General features: G+C 38.3%; 1 protein-coding gene across 4 annotated transcripts in view; it reads right to left on the reverse strand.

Moving 5' to 3' along the window:
• Positions 1-3,727: 3,727 nt before the first annotated feature.
• Positions 3,728-22,382, reverse strand: part of GCLC (glutamate-cysteine ligase catalytic subunit) — a 36,857-nt gene continuing 18,202 nt past the window's right edge. For all 4 annotated transcript variants that reach the window (XM_026103050.2, XM_064508573.1, XM_026103051.2 and 1 more), the window contains 13 exons: positions 21,362-21,475; positions 20,537-20,595; positions 20,322-20,458; positions 17,021-17,095; positions 15,960-16,076; positions 14,857-14,995; positions 14,216-14,328; positions 13,427-13,519; positions 12,575-12,679; positions 9,525-9,606; positions 9,326-9,429; positions 9,104-9,224; positions 3,728-5,513 (listed from right to left, as the gene is read on the reverse strand). In XM_026103050.2, coding sequence (XP_025958835.2) covers positions 5,308-5,513; positions 9,104-9,224; positions 9,326-9,429; positions 9,525-9,606; positions 12,575-12,679; positions 13,427-13,519; positions 14,216-14,328; positions 14,857-14,995; positions 15,960-16,076; positions 17,021-17,095; positions 20,322-20,458; positions 20,537-20,595; positions 21,362-21,475 — 1,465 coding nt within the window. In that variant the 3' untranslated portion in view covers positions 3,728-5,307. The remainder of the gene's footprint in view (positions 5,514-9,103; positions 9,225-9,325; positions 9,430-9,524; positions 9,607-12,574; positions 12,680-13,426; positions 13,520-14,215; positions 14,329-14,856; positions 14,996-15,959; positions 16,077-17,020; positions 17,096-20,321; positions 20,459-20,536; positions 20,596-21,361; positions 21,476-22,382) is intronic.

Genomic DNA, 22,382 nt, shown 5'->3' on the forward strand with positions numbered 1-22,382 from the left:
TCTCTGCGGTAGTTGGTGACACTGTGGCTCTTGCAGAATTACAGCAAAAACGATGTATTGGCACTTGCTGGGGGGCCCCGAGCCACGCATGTCCACACAGCAGCATTCTCCTGCCCCTCTTATTGCAAAAGGACCCACTTTATGGCCAGGACTTTTGGATATCTCAGCTTGTATTTAATACAATATTCACAATTCACACTAAACCACAACACGCCCTGGAAGGAGAGCAGAAGAGCCAGGCTGTGCATGGGCTGACACCAAGGTCTGAGGGACTGTGCATTGGTGCTGCCACCTCCAGGCCACCCCTGGAACGAGCCTCTCTGAAGGTGATGGACCCACCAGAGAAGGAAGGAAGGAAGGCCAACAGCCAGCGCAGCAACCGCCCGGGAGGCTACCAGTCCTTGGGGTCAATAAAAGCAACAGTGTGGCAAACACGAGGATTTGGCATTCATTATTTTATCCAGTATAAACTGACTTCAAAAGAAAATCTTCTTAACATTTAAAATTCCTTCAAAATAAAGTGATGGGGTGATCCCTAAACTGGCAATAGTCTTACACGAGTTTTAAAAGGAATTAAAGGAATTCTTGTCATTTGTCACAATATTCTGTAGCTTCCCGTTGCCAAGCAAAGATGTGAAATGCCTCTTCAAGGGGAAGGCTGAGCTTTCCAATGTGGCAGCTATAAAATAAGGAGGGACACTTTTTCTCCAACTCCCTCAATGGTAGAAACCAGCGGAAGTCACTGTTGCACTTGCAACTGTATACCTGGAGCACTGCATGTAAGAGGGAGAAAAGGTTGGATTAAAAATCAGAGAAACCCTTACAGGGTCAGATGCTCTTAATGGAGGTTGCTGCCTTAAATACGCCATCAGCAGCCACCTGAGCTGTAGCTTTGGCTAGCATTGGAGCAGTCAGGGCCACCACTTGGCCCTACCCGAGCCGGTCCCGGCCTGCACCAAAGCTCTGTGGCAGCCCTTGCCTGTGTCCCTCCCTAGTTACAGCACTTTTCTGAACTGGACAATGTCCTGTTTTCAGGAGGGTTTGCAAAAATTCTGCCTGACTTAGGGACTTTGACATCTTGGGCATTTAATGAGCTACTCTATTCCACTTTGCTTCATTGCCCTTTGCTCCTTCCCTATTTCTTCCATATAATTCAGAACGCATTTTGCTACCTCATGAAGTTGTGGGGGTGTTTCAGTTATTTTGTATTAGTACGATATTTTGATTATATGATGTCTTACATAAAAAAAGGCTAAGCGCACCACTTTCCCCTCAGCCGAGGAGCGTGAGCTCCAAGAGGCGCCTGGCTTTGTTGAGGATAACTGGGCTGGTAGGAGCCACTGCCATTCGATCCTCTCTTTGCTGAGGACCCCACAGTAACATTTTTAATTTGTAGCTCAGCGAAGCCTGACAGAAAATTTTACAACACACACTACCAGAGGGGGAAAACCAACGTCCCATCTTCTTCACAGTGATCAGTACTACATGCTCTACAGGAGGACAGATGAGGAAATTATGAAGTAATCTGTCTACAGAGAAAGAGGAATCAAACATAGTTTATTAATCCCTTTGCAACTTTTTCGGCAAGCATTTGGAGTGGGTCCCTTAAATCCTTTCAGTCTCAGTGGTTCAGAGTTCTAAGTAGGAGAGACTGTGAATCGGCCCTTATTTGATTTAAACTCACTCAATCTCATTCCTATAAAACACTATATACAGCATGCACTTTGGTGTCCTTCGATTCAGGGTAACACTGAAGACATTACAGCAAAGCTGCCAATGCTGTGAGGATGCTTTTGTTTTAGTTCACATGTTGTGTGTCATGAAGCTGTGCCTGTTTCTGCCACATGTACCACAGCATTAACTGCACTACTCCCACCCTCCATCAACGGGTACAAATAAGCTCATTGCAAAATTTACCATTTACAAATGTAAGTTGTTCTTTTCTCCCCCAAAAGTTGCTTGAAGAAAATTGGAAGAAATTGTCAGGTCTTTCATAATTTGAGATCCCTGGTTTCTGCTATAATACTTAAATTCAGCATTTTTCTTTCTGTTCCCTTGTATGTGATAGTACTGCTCCTCTTTACAGTCAATAGCAATCTTCCAGTACACATTAAAGGTGAACTACCATCTGCATCCCCACCTCTGCTTTCCTGGACAAGAGAACACCCTTACTGGTGCATTTTTGCATGCACACATGTTTATCTTAGAGGCTGTTTGAAAAAAGGGCCTGGCTCCTGGAAGCGATTGCAATACTCCTCTCCTGCTGGAATCCAGTTCACACTGTGCAAACTGTGATGGAAAAGAGCCTCTGCGCTCACAGCTTCCGTGACCAACTTCCTATGTAGCGGAAGATTTCTCACAAACTCACTGTAAAGCCACGTCAGCATGCAGAACATAATCCACTAAATATTAGAAACAAAACAGCTATAAAAAAGAGATTAGTTGTGCTTTCAAGAGACCTCAATGCAAGCTCTCAGCAGGATCAGAGCATGTTATATGTGGCTCCTGATCCACTGCTCCTGCAACAGCAAAGTGCTTGCAGAGCTGCACACACATATAAAAGGAACCACATTTTAAAGGCTTAATATATGATAAAAGCATAGCTAATATAATTCAGAAAAAAAGGCACATATATTGAGGTAGTTTGACTATTAAGAAAGAACTGGGAAACATTACTGCCTATAGTGTTGAGGGCTCAGGAAACAAGAACCATAGGTTCTCTTAACCTGAAAAGGGGGTGGAAGGCAAGGATTCAATCACTGCAATTGAATTAGGGTGAGAACATTAATCACGGCATTTCCCACAACCATCTTAATGCGTTACTCAGTTCTCTGGGCAAGGAATCAATCACTTCTCACCTCAGGTGCTTGGTGGTTCCTTCCTTCCCTCTGCTCACATGGCTTTTTGAAAGGTCATTATTTCCATGAAAGCACTTGATGACTGCAAGACCAAAAATCCTAAATTCATAGCCCAAGGGAGTTTCTCATGCTTTCCACTAAAGCTCGGCTGGAGCCTGCCAGCATGAATCTTGGCCTAGGGAATGCTTCTCCACCTCTAAGTGTGTGCAGACTCCCATATGTAGTCACCTCTAAGGTATATTCAAGCTAGTAACTATTCCACAGTGGTGGCGAAACTTGCCCTTTGCCTAAAGCAACTCTAATTTGCCCTGTGTGAAAGCCATCATTTTACCACACCACATAGAACAGGCTGGAGCACATACTTTAGCTGGGGAATATAAGCTGCTTAGATACCACAGCAACAGGCACCTTAATTAATCATCAAGTAACAGGTTTACGTTTGATCTTTCCCATCCTTTCTTAAAATGCCTATGCAAACACAAATGAGGGAAACGTTAAACCACATTTTTTTTTTTTTGTAAGTGTTAAGACAAAAACTGTTCTCTCCCACAGCACAGTGGCCACCTAGCAGCCTGGAAGAGTGATTTAATGCCAATTTAAGGAAACAAGAAAATAAGCTGATTTGGTACCAGCAGAAAAGCATTGTGGTCTTTTTTTTAAGGCATCTTCCAAACATAAACTAGTGGGAGACAGCTGCTACTGCTACAAGGACAAGGATTTCTGTTGCAGGACTGGTAAAGCATTTGCCATTAGTCCTTCTGAAAAGTTTCATTAAGAAAAAAAGTCAGTGTGGGTAATGTGAGCTGTACTAGACAGACATGCAACTCTTCCTTTTTTATTTCTGAAAATATGCATTTGACTCATGCACATGACCAACACATACTGCAAATTTTATTTTTCATTTCCTTATTCCAGAAACTAAATTAGTATATGACTGCCATTTACAGCTTGATTAAAACAAATCCACCACAGCAGAAAAAAGCATTCTTTTATTCTCTAACGCACACCTGGGAACACAGCACAAATTCTAATGTCAGTACATAAAAGCTTCTTTCTAGTGCACCTTCCCTGCAGTTTCTCCATTAGTTCTTTTTAAAAATTATTACATCTTAGATACTTATTTATGCTTGCATGAAGCTTTGCATAATCTACCCATAACACAAATCATTTTTTGAAGCCAGTTAAGAAGCTAAATTAAAAAGGCCCCATAAGTTTGCCTTATTTACAGTTGCAATGGCTAAGTTTTAAATACTTAGCAATCACTCCCAGCACCGACTCCCAATTCAAAGGATTAGTGCACTTCATGATTAATTTTATAGAGGGGATTAAGTCACCCATACTTACAGCTATAGAGGCATCTCAGCTCTCTACATCAAGTACTTTATAGGAAATAAACATGCTGACAAAAATACTTGTAATAATGAGGGACAAAGGAGAGATTCAACCTGAAAGCATCAGCAGGTCCTTGGTTTTGTGCTGCGGTCATTATTGACTAAATAGCAGCAATAGGGGGGGCAAAACAGCAGTTAAGGAGTGCCACAAAACAGAGCAGGAGTCTCTGGTTCCTTTGTAAAGAGATCCTTGTTTCAGCTCTCATTTCCTCCTCTTTCTCCACCTTCTCCCCTTACCGCCTTTTTAAAATCACACACTACTTGGGCAAGTTTTTGAACTATGATAGTGCACAAATTTACTTGAGAGGGGGAAAAGAACAACCATGCATCTGGGAGAGGATACATTTATGTTAGTCTTTTTATGCAGGAATGCAGGTCACATAAGAATATGGCAGCCCTTTCCTAAGACTACAGTTATCAGACAACAGACACACCTGTGTTATCTGAATGAAGACAGACCAGTTCCTCCCAACTCCTCCCCAATGCAGGTCTTGTGACAACCGAGAAATTGCTGTAAAGATCAACAAATAGAATGCACATGCATTTATATATTCTTATACACTTTCAAAACCAGAATGGAAGGAGAAGTCTCTATGAATCAGGTAGGTCCAGAAAGTTTGTTTGTTTTTTTTACAATAAGGTAGATTACTTAGCACATTCCAGGTTAGAAAAATTACAGTAAACATTCAGTAACTGGAATGCATATAATATACAAGTACCATTACATTTACAAAGCTGTTCAGAACAATTTTTTCTTTCTAGAATAAGCATAAAAAAGTTACAAGCTAATTCACAATAACTTTAGATACAATGTTATTAAAATACATTGATGTTAATCATAAAAATATTTTACTATTTACATGTACATTGTATAAACCTTAACAATAAAGAATATGCCCACTTTAGGACGCCTTAAATGAATTAGGCAGATTGGCCCATTTTATAGTGCAGTATCACCTGTTTTGGTCTTCACACCATGAAACTGTACCAGATTCACAGTACCATTGCTAGTGCTTTGCTAAAATGCTTAAAACTTTCTACTGTGTAAGACACATTCATTACAAAGAGTCAGTTTTGTTTCCACTTGGTTTCTTGTTAAATCCTACTCCCAACAGTTCAGGACACTCTGCCTGGCCTTGTGCAATTTGGTTGCATTTCCAGATAAGGCTATAATTCATTTCATCAGTTATCACGCTGTCTTGCTTGTAGTCTGGATGCTGTGCGATAAATTCCCTCATCCATCGGGCAACTGTCATTAACTCTCCTGTGGGCAATTGGAAGTCAAATTTCAGACAGTTTATACACCCAATTTACAACACTTAACATTCCGCATATTACATACACAATTAATAAATACTGTATGTTTTCATGAGATATATGCATTTATTTTTAACTATGGCTAAACTTGATGTATAATTCAACAGAGATATCAAGGATAGTCCAAAACCTACTTGTGTGGAACAATCTTCAAACTTTCAGATGTTGTAACAAGACAGTGCAAAGTATTATACCAACTACTGGAATGGGTGTTACTAACAGATTATAGCAATAAGTCTCAAACATTTAACAGAGACGCTGTCCGAGACGAACCAAACTGCACTCAGGATACCTCTATAATAATTACGTACATATGAAATGATTTTGTGGCTGATTCATCCAACTCAGCTCCTAGCATGGCTCTGTCTACCTTGGATTATTCTGCTGCTTTCCTCTGCTGGCAGCTCCCCTAGCAGAAAATAAGCAGGTTCCTGAATATACTAACTCCTGGTTTGTACACAAGTGCATCTGCTCACCTAGGCAGGATTTAGCTGACCTAAGGGCAATCAACGGGATGTAAGGCTCTTGAGACAGCTATACAGGGCCATCAAGTGACACGCACTATCTGCAGGAGACCTTCATCCTTGTGAAGCAGCAACTGGAGACCAGCTGGACAACAGTGTTCAGGCTATTGAACCTTGCTCCTGAATGCTGCATAGGTAATCAAACCTTAACTAGTACAAATTCAGCTAACTTTGATAATAAGGCATCAATGTAGACTGCCAGGATGCCTGAAGAGCCTAGCAGAAGTGGAAGTCAGTTCTTTTGCATTTTCATTGCAGTTAGAATCTCAACATATTTCTATATATATAATCTATATACACACACACACATTACATTATACACATATATATACATATACACACACACGTGTGTGTATTTTTTTATATATATATAAAAATAAATAAATAGAAGTAGACAAAAATTATCCAAGAAGTATTTGTTGAAGGCATTAAATGAGAAATCTCTTAGGCAAATCAGAACCTGAGGAACTGTAAGAAAATCAATAGGGCCAGGGGATTACCAGAGCATAACAGACATTCTTGAAGCAAAACCTGCTACATGCTATCAGAACTCATGTAAACTAGAGAGCAGTCTAGCTCATACTAACACAGACACCTAGTGGTCAGCCAGCCCAATCACCCTTCACTGAAAATAAATGACACCCACTGTAACGGTAGAAATCTACAATATATAGATCTTGAACGCAGCATGCACCTCTCAGAACAGAGTAAAATCAGAAAAAGGCACTATAAATTGATAAGAAGTATTAGACAACTTCTAAGTAAGGAGAGACAGAATGAGGGAAGTCTCAAGACTGGACAGACAATAGACCACAGTAGTTTAGAAAATCATGAATGTTGATGAAAAGTGAGCAAAAAAGTATTATTTTACAATACAATAGCTAAAGGTGTATCATGAAATGAATGCTTAAGCAAGCAAAAAAGTACATTTTTCACAGAGCATGTAACAATAGTGTGGCGCTTTGTGAAGACCAGAATTATAATTGCTTCCAAAAGGATTACACATATACCATGGAAATCATGACCGAGAACAGTAACTAGGCACCACAATTACTGTGCCACTTGGCTGAGAAATTGCCTGCACTGCAGACTGCCAGGAACTAGGAGAGCGCATCAGGACAAGGATGCAGGTCATCCTAACACTACTTTCTTTGGCAACTGCGGTGGCCAACAGCTGCTGCTTGCCTAGGAGAGCCTTCAGGCTGATTGAGGGTGGTGGCAGTTACACGCCAGCTACACCCATACCAGTGAGGGCAATACACATCTGTGCTTCATGAGAAGATGCAACTGGCAGGGTATGCCAGGGTAGGGCTAAAGCCACAGCAGCAACGCTGCAGTGTTTAACACACAGAAGTGCTCCGTGTTCACCATCTAAGGAGAGAAATCTGAAAAACAACCATTCTTTGTAGGCAAGACATGTCCTGTGCTAGGTGGGCTGCATTTCAGGCACATTGGATTTTTCTGTCTTACTGTCAATCTTAAATCAAAAGTGCATGATTGAGAAATATCATGGCACAGTAACACAATGACTAATGCTTTTTCTTCTGTGAATTCTAATTCTTGTGAATTATCATTTAAAACCATTTCAGTTTATCATAGTTAAAGAGATGTAAGCCCTAGATTTCATCTACCTCACTCCTGCCTTTTAAGTTTTTGTAAATACAAGAGCTGATTTTTGCAACACCTGCAACTTGAAAATTCTTGTTTGTACCAGGAAGCAAAGAAGTTCTTCAGAATGAGAACACTGGCCACATGGCGTTGAGCCTCAGGTAATTAGCTCTCAGGGAAGGAAAGAAAAAGAACAAAAACAAAACTAAACTTATGCTTTCCTTTTCTTTTTGAGCAGCATTCTTCTGAAGGACAAAAACCAAGAAAATGCTGCTATTGCAGTGACTAATGTGCTTCAGGAAGTTTTCTTCCTGCCTGTTTTTCTTATCTCTCATCCAGTTAAGCCAAACATCAATTCCCCATTCTGTGTCACTTGAGGGCCAGAAACCTGAAGCCTCCTGCAAGCAAGCAGTCTTAAGAAGGAACATTTTCAGTTAACTTGTTACCATTCTGAAGCACTACTGAAATATTAAATTTAGCAGGTGTGGGAAAGGCCTGATTTTCACCTCAGCTTTAAAAATGCCTTTAGCTAGAAGTTTCTACAATAATTTTCAAGAATTAAGAAGTAACACAACACTTCTAATTTAAAACCTATGAATGTATTTCATAGAAAAAGGATGTCTTGACTTTTGAGACTGAAAGTAACTATCTAAGTTCACAGCAAGGCAGGCACACAGGTGATTTGCACACAGAAAGGTATAAAACTGTTACAGACTTATGTGCCCAATTCTGAATGAAAGTGTATAGCATGCATCTTTTACTCATTATATTGGTGCATTTTAAGAAGGAGCATAAAAAGCCATTATAATGCCTATCTTTAAAAACACTGTAACATGGGGGAGGCAGGGAAGAACCTGGTTTGCTTTGGCTTTAAGGAGTTTTGCTCCTTACAGAAGGACTTTCTTATCAGGGAGCTGAAGACAAGGCCTCATGCTCTAGCATACCAGAATTTAATCCTATGAATGCCAGCATGCTTTGGAGTCGCATCAGTAATAACTGGCTATCAGACCCACCCTCACATGCCCTTACAGCACTCAAGTCAGAGGAAGAAGGGACTACTATATGTGCAACACACTACTGCAAAGTAGGTAAGGCAGTGACAAAAGCCATATTAAGTGGTGCTGTAAAGTGTTGTTTGGATTGGAGAGATACTACCCCCTAACTGTATCAATTACTCCTAACTTAAGTTCCAAAATGGATCCCTTGAACATTTAAGATCAGAATTAAATAGGACCAGATTTAAGCCAGGAAACACGTTCCAGTCCTTTGCTCTTAATGATTCAATACTTAACCAGAGAGCTGCAGTGGCCACCAGTTTTACCCAATTGATAGCTAGAAAATATCCCAATTACTCTCGAAGTAGAAAAATGCCAGGAAAATCACTGTCCAAAAGTGTCAGACATACCAGATGCTCTCTTTTTTATTAACTTCAGGTAGTTTAGGATGGTGCATCTTGTGTCCACATCCACTTCCATGTTTTCAAGATAAGAATTCAAAATTGGGATCAAACCAGGAAAGAATCCTTCCTGTATAAGAGAACACAGTCAGCACAAAAGATGCTTGATGTAATTTTTGGGAGGGTGGAATGGAGGGAAAGGTTGTGTGTTCAGATAGGAGAGGCTATGACCTTCCCATTGATAATTGTATCAATGCTCATTAGGGCGTACTCTTCCGTGTCTGTGCCTGTGCCATTCTGTGCAGAGCCACATCCATCCACAACAGCATTTCCACCTTAGTGAATGACAAAGGAAAAGGAAGAAGCAGTTAGAAACCAAGAGGCGCACAAAACATTAACAACAGTGTTGTCAGATTGCTTGTTGCAATACCTTTACAAATATCCTTCCTGAAGTAAAACATCCCCTGACGGACAGCATCTCTTTTCTGGGCCACCTTCATGTTTTCGTCCACCTAGTAAAAGAGAATTTTCAGACATTAGGATTCTCCAAACCCTCACATTTTGGTCTCATTAGTTAGGACATCTACTATGTTTCTTACTATTCCACCACACAAGGCCAAGCTCTGGAGATATTTCTTCAGGGATCTTGTACAAAATCAAAGCGATGACTTTCTGTAAAATTAGGTCATCAGCAGAAAAGGTAATGGTATTACTAATAGGTTGCTATGCTAGAACAAGCAATGCTAACCTTTTAATTTTGAACAGAAACAGAGGAACAAGTTAACAGATTAACAGGTTGCATCCCATGTGGCAAACTTCTCTACAGATGTCTAGATCCAATTTAAATGGGTACAGAACAAAAGAACTAGCATTTCCCTAATCATAGTCTGATGCTTTCATTAACAAAATCATTGAAGTCTTTAGAAGAGTCACCACCACATTAAAAACTTTCAGAAATAATATTCCAGTTAACACAGTATTGGAATCATTATCTATCCCAAATCCAATCAGGTAATTAGATAAAATCAAACTGCTAGTAAAAAAGTTCTAAATTGTAATATTATCAAAAAACTACACAACAGTGTTACTAAGTTTCTGGACAGAAGATTTTGTCCATCATTTAACTTTCAGACACCTAGTTTTACCATTGCCTTAAGGAAAAAAAGGCCAAGATTTGGTGAATTCTTTGGTGCAATGCAAAATCTTCATTAAATTCTTAACTTTCAAAGCTTTGTTTTCAAAAGCCCATTCTCACTCATTATGAAATGTATTTATAAAACAGGTTGTTTCGAACGATTAAAAGCATTCTAGCTGTGGTACAACCATAGTTGATTATAAAGCAGAGATTATTGTAAGATTAGCCCTATAAACCCTTATCCTTCTAAGCAACAGAGGCAGGTTTACTGATGGTTATGCAACTCTGTGCTGCATTATGTGCCAAATTGCTTTGCAGGCTCAACCAACTTGATTTCCATCCCTTGCTCCCCTTCCCCTTCCCCTTCCCCCCCCCCCCCCCCCCCAGTTCTGTTTGGGTTCCTTCTATACCCAATCTCTTTTTCAGTCTTACCTGGTATTTGTTAGCTAAAAAATTTGCACTTTATTTATGAGACATTTCACATGCACTGCGTAAGTGCAATATTGATTAACATTAAATTGCTGTATTTTATGCTCATTATTTATGAAGTCTTAACTCTGTGACATCAGGAAGGAGGAATTCTCTTTTAGGTTTAGTATAATTTCAATCACTTATTTTTTAAACTTAATAGCAACTTCAGTATTTTTTTTCCATTTCAATTAAAACACTAAGAAAAGCAGCAGGATACTACTGGTACACTGTAGGACTATCAATTTCATTAAAATTTTCTTGTCAGCTGCCTCAAAAAGATGTGCAAAGACATTTCATCCAAAACAGTCCAGCAATTGTGTTGACAAGATTAAGGAAAAAAATCATTTTGCACCACTGGTCTGTTTAAATGCCAAACAGCCACAGTCGTGATCAGTGTCAACAACAGCTGTGCTTTCACCCAAATACTGTGTAACAACACTAAGTATGCTGAACTCATCCTTTCCCTCTCCTCTAATAACAACAAAAGAGAAAACAAGTACATGAAACACAGGCCACAGCCATGTTAAAATAAATGCCTAAGTTAAGTTTTTATCTTGGCTGCCATAGGTTATTTTCCCCATCTGTTTCCCCATGGTGGAAACATGCCAGTCGAAAGAGTTCTGTGACAATGAGATTTGTCAACATTTCTGAAGTAGTCGGACACTGTTAAGCACACAGAAGTTCCCCACAACAAAATCAGCAATCAAGGCTTCAGAGAAGTATTTCAGCCAGTTTTCACCAAATAGGCTTGAAGCCACACATTAAACAACATGGAAAAATGAAATACTGAATGGCTGCTGCACACAGAAACGAAGCAAAAGAACTGTAGAAAGACTTTGCAGTTGAAGTGAAGATGATGGCTTAATGCATATGTAAAAAAGGAGAATGAATGAAGTCTCTACAGAACTGTTTCATTTGGTAAGTGTAGTATCATTTCACCAAAGCTTTTAAGTGTATTTAGTTCCTCCCTCTTATACAGAACTTGCACAAGAACAGTTCCCTGAAGCTTAACTTCTATTCTTTCACTGAATGTAAGACAGCAAGATAAACTTACATGGAGAGTTAAGCTGGTCACCGGTGCTGAACAATACAAATCACTGTAAATTACTATTTTTTATTTACCGTTGTCAGAATACACCTCCGATTATTGTTGTAGGACAGATCTTTTCTACTGGATGTCATAAATACATATTATACATGTCGTAACAAAACCCTTGCTTTGAGAGAATTAATTCAATACAATGCCAAATCTATGTATTTAAATATATTAATTAATAGGAGTAAGTGGAGAAAGGAAAAGAAAGCATAAATTTATATTAGCTGCTGAAGATGTGGCTCTCTGAGGGAAATCAAATGTGTGTGGAAGACTCAAGTTTGGCATCCTGGGAAAAAGTTAATTTTGTAATTTACATTGAGTTACCTTTGATACAAAAAGCCGAAACGGAGTGCCTAATAGGAACAAATGTAAGAAGTAGCCACGTTCATATTGCCATCACTGAAAGCCAAATTCCACTGCTTTTAGGAGAAACAGTCAAACTAAGACATTCTTGTTTTCACTAGATTTTTAACAAGTCCTGTAAAGACAAAATTTCTGAATGGGTGTCTATTGGCTATTTTTAATGGAGCCATGAAAGGTAAACAAGAAATAACTAACTATTTAAGCTTAATTCCGTTAAGTAGTAGTAGAACATTTGTTTAATAGCATAGAGTTAGAATTGATGGTAAAGTAACGGTCCAGATGAAAACTGACTGAAAGACAGAAATGAATATTGTTAAGTGTACTGATACTAATTCCTAGCATGCAGAGGGTAAAAGTGAAACCTGATACAACTACTTTGCATTTAGCTCCAACAAATGAGATCTTTCACACCTACCTTGGACAAAGGAATGAGGAAATCTAGTTTGTACGACAGAATCACTCTGGTAAGCAATACCACAAACACAACATAAGCAGAGTTTTCAAAGTCTGTTAACTGGACCTAGACATGAAAAGATTAGAGATTAAATTACTTCAGTTGGAACATGTTAATAAAAATAGATGGCTATCTGGAAGAGTTTAAAACAGTTTGACTCAAACATTCATGTAGATACTTGTAATAATGTACTCACAAATGTTCTACTAGCAGAGATGGTGATGTGCGTGCTGGAATCAACACTGACTTCAAATGCACGTTTCAGCGCACACACTTCAACAGCCTCAACCCTTTCATCCAATGCCAAAACACACCTGAGTTTAAAGGGCTACCTAATAACCTGCACCTTCAGGCTCTGTGTAATTACACATGCATAATAGTTCTTAAATTTCCACTTTAAAACGATTGAATTTAGAGAGCTCAGAAATAGACAGCTATACAATATAAGCACTCGTGAAAAACAAAACAACGCCAATGAAATTGTTCAGTACCAAGAAAAATACTGAAGAAGGAAGGTTCCCAGGAACTAAGTGTGCTTTATTTACAACTGCTTTAATACAAGCCTGATTCCTCTTCCCCATCACCCCAATTCCATTAGCATGCTTTTACTATGCTACAGTAGATTCCCCTGTCAGTTACATTCCCACAGTCCATGTTTGATTAAACACTGCTGTCCACTCCACTTGCATCTAGCAATTCAGAGGGCAGAAAACACAGCATATGTAATATGGGTTTGATACTAGATGGCAGAATGCCTGGTGTTTTTCCACTTATAAGTAAATGTGCTTTTGTGCATATTGACTCCTCCCTTACCTCCATAGGCCTGAATTCCACTCGCCATCCAATATCCGAATTTGGAGGAGGTGGTTTAAATCTCATTGTTTGCCAGTTTGTAGACTGAATATTCTGAAAAGCGCACAAAATAATCTGTCACAGTCAAGATACGCATCATTCTATAACACAGTCAAGGAAAAGCAACAGATGACTAGAGTCTTACTAGTTTCCCCAAGAGCAGCCCATCAAATTACAGAGAAATACTTTCAAATAAAGTGGCATGACTTCCTAAAAATCATAATGTAGCTACCCATCCTAGGGCATAACAAATATATCGTACTTTCTTATACTGTATTGTTTGAGGGTTATATACAAGATACTAGGAGGCAGAGATTAACTGACCTTTTTATAAAGGGTTGATGCATCCAAAACTAGAAACACTTACTATCACAGATATTCTTTCATATGTCTGTATCATGAGAGGCGTATATAAATACATCATACAGAACAGCTTTTAGCAAGCCATAAAAGATGACAGTTTGTCATAACAACTATCTACATAGCTATAGTTCGGGCTCTATTTTACTGGGTTTAAAGTATGAGCCACCATCTTCTCCTAAATAAATGATAAAACAGTTTAGAAATATACATAAATAAACATGCTTATAACAACTGCAAAGTCACACTCTAAAGAACTAATTAGAGTAAGTGAAAAGTGCAGAAGGACAATATTATTAGATAATATAGCCATCCTCCAACTGAGCAGTACTATGAAGAATAAGCAATTTTAAGTATATATTTATTAAATTGCTCTTAACCAAACATAACCTCAAAATGGTCAGATTCATTCGCATCATCTAGGTGTATTTTCTCCTCAAATAAAGTCAATGGGTCTCGAATGAACAAGTGTGCAATATGCTGTGCCAAAAGGTGATCAATACCTACAAAATGAAAATTCAGAGACAGGTCAGAGATTGCAAAGCTGGCTTTAGGAAATGATACGTTTTACAAGAACCAAGACTGAAAACATCCAGTTATGCAAGGCTACCTCAACCCACCACATCCTGTTAATGTTTAAACGATGACTTGGGGAGGGAAGGAAACAATTAAAGAGAAAAGAGAACATGTTCTTGTTTGGAAATGGTACTGAGCACTGGTATAGCTGCCATTCTTCCTGTTTTCTGATGCACCTGTGTGTCATGGTTCCTAAGACAGCTCTGTTCTTGCCACAAAGATGAAACATTAATGTATCAAACACTGGGCTTCTCAAGGTGGAACCAGGGGCACAGTTTCCATTATAAACCACTATTTTTACTCACAGGACCAGATTACATAGATACTTCCTGAGCAAGAGTCACCCTCAGGGATGCACAGTGACTGAAACAAACAAAAACTAAAACTTAAACCAAAATATCCCCACACGCTGCAGGCAGTATTCTAAACCTGCTCATAACGAGGCAAACACTTACCTTCCTTTATCAGGTGCTCGTAGATATCTTTGTCTATTGTCAAATCAATGTCATTGTATTTCTCACCACATTCAGATAGATAACTGTCTATGGAATCATATCTGGATTTACTGATTCTATAATGGTTGTTCTTCAGTGGCTATATAATTTAAGAAAATAATATTTTAACAGCTTGTTAACAACGTTACCCAACTTTTGCTCACTAACGACACTTATCTGAAAATTATTACCCTGTTTAAAAAAAACTACAGCTTCAAAGTTTTTCAAATGATATTGAGTCTTCAAAATTAAAGGAAAGTCCAGATGTACAGACAGGTACATGTGCAAGAAAGATCCTACTAGCATGAGTCTTAAATAAGCTTGATGGGAAGTCATCCTGAAATTAACTATTTTGCTCGCAGATATATATTTGAATGACAAAATCGTCCATTCCTCAAAATATATTGACTCTACTTCTTTAAAAACGGAAACATTTTCCTGATGTAACACAACATTTCAAAATAAACCTAAGTAACTGGAAAATGTTATTATACCTACAACACATGTCAATACAGTTTCGTTAGGCACACATCATTAGAGATGCTCTTAAACTGGGTATTTCAAGAATTACTTCAAGTAGGTTTTTTTTTTTTTTTAATAATTTTATTTAATAATGTATGTGTCTTGGATGTCAATTCCTGCTTAGAGAAATTTCTTAAGTTCGGGTTCTGATGACTGGCTCCTTTCAAGCAGTTCCAGTTTATACTAGAACTTTACTTAGCATCACCGGCCATTTAATACAAAGCAACTTTTGCCTTTTGGGCTCAAACACAGAATGCAAAATTTCATCATATACAGACTTTTTCAGCAAGCTGTGGAAAAGTCAAAGTGGAGTTTTACTGGAATTCCATAGCTAACTAAAATACGTATTTGCTACCGCAAACTGTACAACCAAGAGGAATGTTTACACTTCTCTCCTATGAGGTATTTACCACAAAGAATGCACGTTCCCTCATCAGGGATTCTGATGACTATATGCAGAATTTAACTGCTAAATTTAACTAAAGAAAGTTTAAATTTTCTGCCTTAAAAAAAGTAGAAGCCTATTACCTAACATTACTTACCTCTAGCCCCCTCTCTTCTCGTGTTCGATCATCTACAGATGCAGAGATTACTCCCCAGCGACAATCAATATCAGACACATAGCCTCTGTAGAACGGAGATGCAGCACTCAACGCCATCTAAAACAAAGTAGAGCCTGATATGAAAACAAAGGACAAACCAAGGAACCAAAAGTAGTATCTTAATCTCACAGGAAAGGGAAACTTGCTGGTCCAGAAGTAACTGAAGTATGTATACTTCAGTTTAGCATACAGCCAAAGCCTGTAGCTTCACAAATCTCTCAAAAAGCTCTCTCTGGAAAATAGCTACATAGATGGATAGTGTTATTTAAGTGGCATCTGCCGTTCTCTAAATTTATTATGCCTATGGGTCAGCATTATAAGAACAGAGAGTTGATGCACGTAGAAGCAATTTCATGTTGAAGCAGCAAGTATTCTGCTTGCACACCTCCAAACTCCAAAAAGTTCACTTGGCCATCATTTTAGTTTGTTTAGCGTATTGGCCAGGCACCTTATTAACAGAGCTGGAACATACTTCACTCAAAGCTAGAGCTCACCATGTAAAACAGACCAATACTTTACTGTATTATGCCTGTTTCTAGATGCTCCCAAAAGGGACAGATGTATGCCACTTAAGTTGAAATTTTCCATAACGTCAAACTGGAGTTGAAAATATAAAAATTCTTTAAGGAGTGACCTTCTCTTGTTTTTTTGAAAAAGGGCCCCAAATGCATTTGTAATGGTATTTGACAGAAGTCTTATGCATGTGGAAAGCAGGAAAGAGGATGAGAAATAGGCATCTTTTTCTTTATGGTATCATACACATTTTTTGAAGATTGCATGCACATAAAAGGTTACTTGGTGACAGTTCAGATGCATGAAGCCTGTTTGGAATAATAAGATTTACTCAGTGCCACGTGACAATGCAGTAAGAGACACTGGTACTTTTCCTGAAATACTAAATTTCTCACTAGCATCTAGGTTTTTCTCGTACAGATCTTATTTTTTACATTTAGTGGCTTTTGCACATTAAATAGTCCATGTGACAGAAGTGCATTACTCACCACAATTGGACAGATTGTGGCTAGCTGATCATAGAGGTATCTTGCTTCAGAAATGCTGCAAGCCTGGAATGTTACCTGTTGGAAAAGTACAATTGCCATTATAATTTTTATAATCATAGCACAAGTTCAATCTTCCTAGAATTTGAGCTTCTACTAGAATCAATGATATTGTAAAAAGATCTTGATATCAAGAATTTTAAATGTCTTTTTGTGATTCTTGGACAACTTTTTTCCCCATCTATCAGCAGCATTTACATCATAAGCTTCTTTCCCCATCATTTCTATGCTCATGAAAACATTTCAGATGACAGTGCTTAGGCTGTGAGGCTAAATATACAAACATTTGCCAGAACCAAAGAAAAGAGTTAAAATCTACAATACATACATGAGTTGTTAATGCAATTTCAGGAAGCATGCCAGGAACCAAATCCCTTAAAACAACAGTCAGAAACTATTGTAGATGTAATTTTTTTTTTACGTGACAATTAAGTCTGTTTTATAAAATTGCCATAATTTCAAGATGTCTTTGTTTGATCCTACAAAACTGAGGAAAATAAATAGCTTTGTGGCTACTCTTTGTTAACAAAACCAAAAAAAAAAGTTCCAATTTTGCCTGTTTTAGAGGCCAGTATTAGAGGCCAGGACACAAAGAAAGATGGAAATGAAGCATTTGCAGAAGACTATTAACAGTGTGAAAGTCCTAGAGGAAACTCGTTCAGATCAGCATCAAACCAGAGATACACCCACAGTATCAGACCTTTCCCTTCAGACTTTCCAAACTACCACTTTACACATTTTAAAAATGCAGAGGGCTCAAAAACCCTTTAACAACCTAAGGTTGTTAAAAGGGACTAAACAGATTAAAAGTCCCCATCTTTTGCTTCTCAGCTTACATATTCATAGATCATAGGATAATTTAAGTGGTAAAGGACCTCTGGGCCACTGTCCTGACATTACACAATGGGCTTCAGCTCCAAAATCACTGTTGCTTTTTGACTGTTCTGAAGAATGCCAGCTGAACACACACTTAAAAACAAACACACACACACAAAACACATTCTCTTGAGCTTAGTGAGACACACTTCTTTCTTTTTTCCAGTCTCTAGCCAACATTCCTCACGAGAAAACATCAAAAATGAGAAAAAGTCTATGAGGCAAGGAAAGTATTTCTTCTCTGTCTATCCTTCACCTGGCTATCAGAAAACATCCACTTTGAAAAGACCCAACTACAATTCTCTTACAGAAAAATTTAATTTTGGATTTCCAGAACTAAGGAGGCTGTCTCAGGGTGGGGGTGCAGTACCACATCCTTCTCCTGACATAGCTATCTGCTCCTCCCCTTCCCCTTTATGTTTATCCCAAATCATATTAAATCTGGGATTTGACTCAGTCACCTTTTAAGCCAAACATCCTGTTAGTGAAAAACGTATGGCAGTTTTCCCCAGGAGAGTGCTACAGGCCCCACAACGACTGCAGAAAGCAGCACACAGGAGCATGAAGCTCAGTAGACCTGCAGACGCAAAGCCTCAGAAAGGGCAGGAGTACTACGGCTTGCCTAGCCAACTGCAGAGAGCAGAGTCTTCCATCCTGTCTGGTGCCCTAGCAAGAACTACACTATAATTGCAGACAATCCCAGATAAACTGAGGAGTCATTATTTTAGACCTTGAAAATCTCAGAAATATATTTAACAAAGTCATGTTCTTGCGGCATACCGAGAGAATGGAAAAAAAGAAGGTACATCTACCGCAAAAAGCCTTATGGGAAATTGGCAGAGTGTACATGTTTTCTTCTAGTCAGTTATCAAGAATTAACTGTTAATACATAAGCAGTTGCTTACAGCATCTACCAGCTTTATTTTCATTCTCCCTTCGACAATAATAAGATTGCTGAATTTGACCACTGATTAAGAGGATGGTGAATATTTACATGGTATTCTATAAATACAAATTTTAAAAGTTTTAGACGAGTTCATATGAGGACTGAAAGCTAAGGCTGTATTTCTTTTGTTGGTCTTAAATAAGAAATAGTGATGGTGAGAAATAGGCCATTTCAAAATTAATACCGTGTGAAAACATGCAGTATTGTATACACCCTGCTACTTTATCGGATTCTCCCTAGTTTACCCTTAGTGAGGAGAAATCACCCTTAGCTGCTCTCAAGAACATTTTGTTTATTCAGCTTTTTTAGTTTCTTAATCTCAAAGAGAAGTGTTTCGAATGGGGATTATTTTTACCAATGTCGTGAAACAAGAAGAGCTTGGAGAATTGCCTTTAATCCCCTAGAGACTTAACACACTAGCCTCTTCCTATTTCTGCTTCCAAGATAAGAGTGGCAATAGAAAGATGTTATCAACAAATCAAAATACATTGCTACTACCTAAGCCATCAGCCCCTAGCATCAGGTTGCTATAACAGAGAAATCTTTAAAACAAACAGATTTTGAAAGGATTAAATCCAAGTTTTGTGTTTTGGGAGTGCTTTAAAATTAGGATACTAGTAACTCAGGCAAAGAAATGAGAACCATATGAGGAGGGCACACATTAAAGGGACAAACCCAAAAACGCCTCCCAGCACACACTAACAGAAGACAGCTACCCACACGGATTTGGTATGTTCATGGGGCAGGCAACAAGAAGAAAGCTTCTTAGTATACTGCTAAAAATATCAAAGGATAAGGAATTCTATATAGGAGTTACTGCTGTTTGTAAAGAATGTAAAATTACACTGAAGGAGAAAGCTACTTATTTTTAAAGGTGACACAATTTAAGATGTTCTAATTTAAGATGACTTGTTATCGCTTGCTTTGCAGAATAGGGAAGGGTTAAAAAACAAACAAGCAAACAACACATCCACCCACCCCACACCAAACAAGATCACCATGCTTCTATGAGACAGTTCAGTTTCCATTTCCACAATGTCCTTCAGTTACAGACTGAAGCTAGATGACAGTGATCTTGTCTTGATCTTTCACTCTTGAAAGATGTTGGAGTGCCAGGGGAGGGTGCTTGATCAAATGAATGGGATTTGACCAGTCCAGTGATCAAGCAAACTCTTTTGGCAAGGCATGAAAGTACATTACCAAGTTAGCAGAAAAGAAACAGAGTGCAAACAAACCAACCCGGATTTTAAGAACACATTATCATATGCAAGATAAAGCTTGCTGTTTTATTCCCCTTTTCTCTGCTCTGAAAATTCAACAACTAAATCAAGCTAGAGAGATTAGAGAAAAGGCAAGTCTTAAAAAGGGCACAGTTTAAGGCAGACAACATTCTGTTACACCTTGAAAGCAGATACATTTTACCTGAAGACAGCAGTTTCCCATTCCAAAACCCATAGCATCCATATATATATAGTCTGGTTTAGCCGCTTTTGCTGCTTCTCCATCATCATTAGGAAATGTTTCTATAAATGGTGATGGCGTGTTCTTATCTTTAAATACTGCATGGAAAATACAACCAGGGTATGAGATCAAACAATTATTTTGAAAAAGAAAGAAAGAAAAAAGAATTCACTCACTTGGTACATTTATCACGACCTTCTCTCCTCTTCGGTGCCGAATATTTCTGGTCAGTGTACTAAAACAAAGAGAGTCTGCTGAAATATATTTTCACATTTAGTTTCTCAGTAATTTTCAGGATTTCAGGATGTCAACTGGTCTCACTAATTTTCAGCATTTTCCTTCAGGAGCCTTCTTTCCTTAGTTAACAATAGATGATAACAAATACAACATTGAATTTTTCTTCAGTGAAGTCAATCCTATTCTGAGGGACTTCACTGTACTATGCTGATAGAACAGTCAGAATTAAAAGGCTGTAGACTGAAGAAGAAAGGTGCAAGTGAAAAGGCATCCTTAGTTTTCAAAATAGAATGATTTTTGGCTCTCCTAAGTCTTATTTTATAATCAAAAAACCTTGTAGAACTACACATGTAGTTTCATACCATGCCCCAATCCAGGGTAACTAGAATAAGCTTAATATCACTGTGATATTTCCACAATAAAATGTGTTGTGACATTCCTGCGTGAAAGCTGGTTTAGCTGTAGCAAAAGTGCTTAACTATGAGATTTCAAACTGGAACCAATTTTGCAGTAGCAAAGACAAAAGCACTAGCCCCATAATGGCAGTCTCCTATATAAAGTTACTTAAACTTAACAGTTTACTTTAAGTCACTTTGACAGAAAATACATGTCATCACAGATGTCTCCATGTCCTTGGGATATGTACAGCAACTAGCCACATAAATCTCTTATTTCGGTAATGTAAAGGAGTGGCAGGTATGCATATGAAATTTATACAAATAAAAGTATTCAGTTTCTCCTTCCCACTCCCCAAATACTCTTACCTGAATCTAGGATGTTTATTGATGGCTTCATCTGGAAAAAACAGGGATTTTGATGCTCCTCCTTCTACTGGTGTTGGCTCACATTCTGGCAGTGTAAATCCAGGACACCCTAACCTGTATCACACAATAATGCGAGTCCAAGTCAACAAAGCAAACAGACTGTGATTTTAAAGCTATTAGACAATCTGTGATTAGGATTCTAGTAGATAAAGGAATAAAAAGTCTTTTAAAGGCTTGTATTTACTGATTATCTCCGAGGTGCTTTTCAACACTCTTACCTAGGCACCTGGAATTGCCAGAAAGCAGTCTTAAGACAGTTGCTATTGAACTGTCAGTGCTTGCTAACAACTGACTTCTACGGAGGTTAGAACAGAGATTTATTTATTTATTTTTTTAAACATCTGTCCACCAGTGGATGCTAAACACGGACCTTTTAAGTGCCTGAAGCGGGGAACTTCAGTACTGTGCACAGGATGCACACACATATTAGTATGTTAGTACCTGTCATTAATACTGACATGCAGCACCATTCTGCCTGTCTAGAGAGCACTGGTAAACACCGATTCCTGAAGTAATTCACCAGTTCCACTCCCAGCAATCTACCTAAGTAGCAGAAGACAAATTTCTCCAGGCTACATGGTATATAGAACAAAGACTGCATTATCTAGAGAGGCCACAATATTTGGATTTTAAAAAAAGGTTAGCTGATAATAGACACAAACAAGCCACTTGAGATTCCAGGAAACGCACTCGCATTTCTGAAAATACTACTTATGCTAAACATACACTTCACTATAGTTTCTTCTTCCTGGTTTAAATAAAGAAGCTGTCCTCTTAGTTGTTAGTTGTCTTAACTAGCTTTACTGCTTACATAATAAGCCATAAATAAGCTGTTTAACTATGCAAAGTTCGCTACTGTAGTTTTTAAGAAAACATATTTGCTGGTCCAGTGGCAAGGGTTCACAAATTTAAGAACTGGAGATACTCCTTTAACTTCTGAGTTAGATAATGACTTGCTATG

This window comes from Dromaius novaehollandiae, chromosome 3 (genome assembly GCF_036370855.1).
Source record: "Dromaius novaehollandiae isolate bDroNov1 chromosome 3, bDroNov1.hap1, whole genome shotgun sequence".
NCBI lineage: Eukaryota > Metazoa > Chordata > Aves > Casuariiformes > Dromaiidae > Dromaius > Dromaius novaehollandiae.